The 2,620-nt window shown below is 35.6% G+C and overlaps 1 protein-coding gene across 2 annotated transcripts in view; it reads right to left on the bottom strand.

The window, feature by feature from the left end:
- Window positions 1-2,620, bottom strand: part of RUFY2 (RUN and FYVE domain containing 2) — a 55,493-nt gene that overhangs the window by 6,186 nt on the left and 46,687 nt on the right. For both annotated transcript variants that reach the window (XM_006889010.1, XM_006889011.1), the window contains one exon: window positions 826-874. In XM_006889010.1, the coding sequence (XP_006889072.1) occupies window positions 826-874 (49 nt within the window). The remainder of the gene's footprint in view (window positions 1-825; window positions 875-2,620) is intronic.

Below are 2,620 nucleotides of genomic sequence, written 5' to 3'. Positions count from 1 at the left end.
TTCCACATTCGGTTGGGTCGCCTTTCTTTGGGATAGGAACAAATATCGATCTCTTCCAGTCAGTTGGCCAAGTGGTCGTTCTCCAGATTTCTTGGCACAAATATCCGCTTTTCTCACACAGGGCAGCTTGTAGATTCAAACTCCATGCCTTTGCGTTGGCAGGGCAACTCCTTACCACCAACCAACCAAAGCTCCCTATTCATTCACATTACCCTTGTCAACAATCAAAACAATTCTGTGCAGGATCTTAAGCCCATCTGCTGAAGAGGTAACTAAGGCTCACTAAAAAAGACATGACTTACAGGAGACAGAAACTAATAACAGATTAGCATGTTGTTGTTGTAACTCTGTATTATAGAGTCAGAACCGATCCATAGCTGACCCTCTGGAGGGTTTTCAGAAGCAGTTAATCGCATGGGAGGGAGATTGTCAATTCTCCCATGGAGCAGCTGGTGGAATCAAACTGTGTGCCTTTGGGATTGCAGCGCAGCTTCTTGCCACTAGGCCACAAGTGCTCCCTAACTCAAACATTATCAAATTCAAAACTTAACAGACTCAAAAATTATCAAATTCAGAGGGAATCTTGCCTTATTCTGCCACAGAAGTAAACAAAATTATTTCTAAGTTATTTCCAACTCAAAGACTATTATTAATATGATTGTAGAAGAACAAGAAGAGGTAGAGAGGGAACTCCACTATCCATGGTCTTTCAGTGTTTCTACCTCTATATACCCCTGGAGTTCAGTACTGACACATTAACTTGATAGAAGACCTTACTTTCTGTGGGGTACTTTCACAGTAGACATTTTTACACTTCCTACTCACCTGTAATGCTGTGTTGGCTTCTTTTATATCTTCTATTTTAAGCTTTGATCTAACAGATTAAAAGAGATATATATTTACATATTCAGTATACATAACAGTATTCAGGAAAAACAAACTTAAATTAGAAAAGACATAAAACTGTATATAGCATATACAAATGATCTTTTCTGCCTAACAGAATTTTATATATTCCAATAGATTCTGAACATCCTAAAGCAAAAATGTATTTTTTAAACAACGAAAAAAGTTCAGAAATAATGGCATTTTAATATGATTATTATTATCTTAATAAATTCATTGTAATCAAGTTGATTCCAACTCAAAAGACAGAGGAGAACTGTCCCATAGGGTTTCTAAAGCTGTAAATCTTTATGGGTGTAGACTGCTTCATCTTTTTCCTGCAGGGCAGTTGACAGGTTCATACCACCAACCTGGTAGCAGTTTATGAAGTGCTTTAACCATTATATCATGAGGGTTCATTTATTGTAGTTAGAAGAGTTCACAAAACTGGTAGTAAGGGAGCTAAGATTTGAACAATTTTCTGTATAACTGAAGCCCAAATGTTAAATATTACAAACACTACTTTTCTAGTAAATGTAAGAGTTGAATGGTAATATTGAGGAAGATACATCTGTGAAGTGCATATGATAATGATAAAAGTTACTACAGATTATAAAAAATATTTGTACATTTTAGGAATTACAATTAATGTCATGAAACAAAATCTGTAGAACTGTTAAATGGAAAAACCATTTTCTCTATAAATTCTTACCAAAATCACAATCAAAAGACAAACATTTAATTATGTGTGATCTCACTAGAGAAAATATTCTATGCACATCTTTGTGGGACTGTGTTTTTAATGGGATCATAACCTTTCCAGTATTCAAAAACAACTCTTCTCACCTAACCATGTATCTTCAACTGTTAATGGTTAAGATACAATGACTTGTTATTAAGCATCATCTACCTTATAGTATTAAATGGTTACATGATATAATAGGGAGCTCTGATGGCCTATACGGTAAGGAGTTATGCTGCCAACCTAAAGGGAGGTGGTTCAAATCCACCAGCTGCTCCACAGAAGAAAGACAATCTTCTTCCCTGTGATTTGCAGTCTCTGAAAACCCACTCGAGTATCAGCTATGAGTTGGTTCTAATTGAATCACATAAAACAAAAACATGATATATCAATAAAAAGAATACAAAATAGTCAACATTGGGTACTGTCACTTTACTATGAGGTTAAAAACTTGTTTTTTCAAATTTTCATTCTTATTCTCTTCATAAATCCAATCTCTGAGCATAAGCAAATGAATATTTGAGAATGACAAACCAGTAAATTACACACTGTAGTATATAACACTACCAATAAGATGTATCAAAACAAAACAAAGTTAAAGGTACAGTTTGTGATAAGACCAGTGTGTGCTTGTAGGACTACTTAAAATCATTTCTTTACTGTTCAATATTCAAGAGTTCATTTAAACATATGAATTCTTTTTTTATAATAATACTGAGAAATCAAATTACTGGGTCAAAAAAGAAGTAAAATTAAGTTTGTGCTGCTGAAGCCTGCTTTGCCCTGCAGGCTTAAGTCTTTTATCTGGCTCATGCTGCATACCGCACAAATGTTGTTGTTGTTGTTGTTGTTATGTGCCGTCGAGTCGCCTGCGACTCATAATGACCCTATGTCCAACAGCCCTAAACTCCGCTCTGTCCTGTGCCAATCGCACTGTCTCTGACACTCCCATCCCAATTATCCCAGTCACTGAATCAATCCACCTCATAGAGG

Source organism: Elephantulus edwardii, unplaced genomic scaffold (assembly GCF_000299155.1).
Source record: "Elephantulus edwardii isolate Elephantulus edwardi_28Jun2011 unplaced genomic scaffold, EleEdw1.0 scaffold00074, whole genome shotgun sequence".
In the NCBI taxonomy this organism is placed as follows: domain Eukaryota; kingdom Metazoa; phylum Chordata; class Mammalia; order Macroscelidea; family Macroscelididae; genus Elephantulus; species Elephantulus edwardii.
The sequence above is the reverse complement of the archived record's forward strand: the minus strand, read 5'-3'. Positions and strand labels throughout refer to the sequence as shown.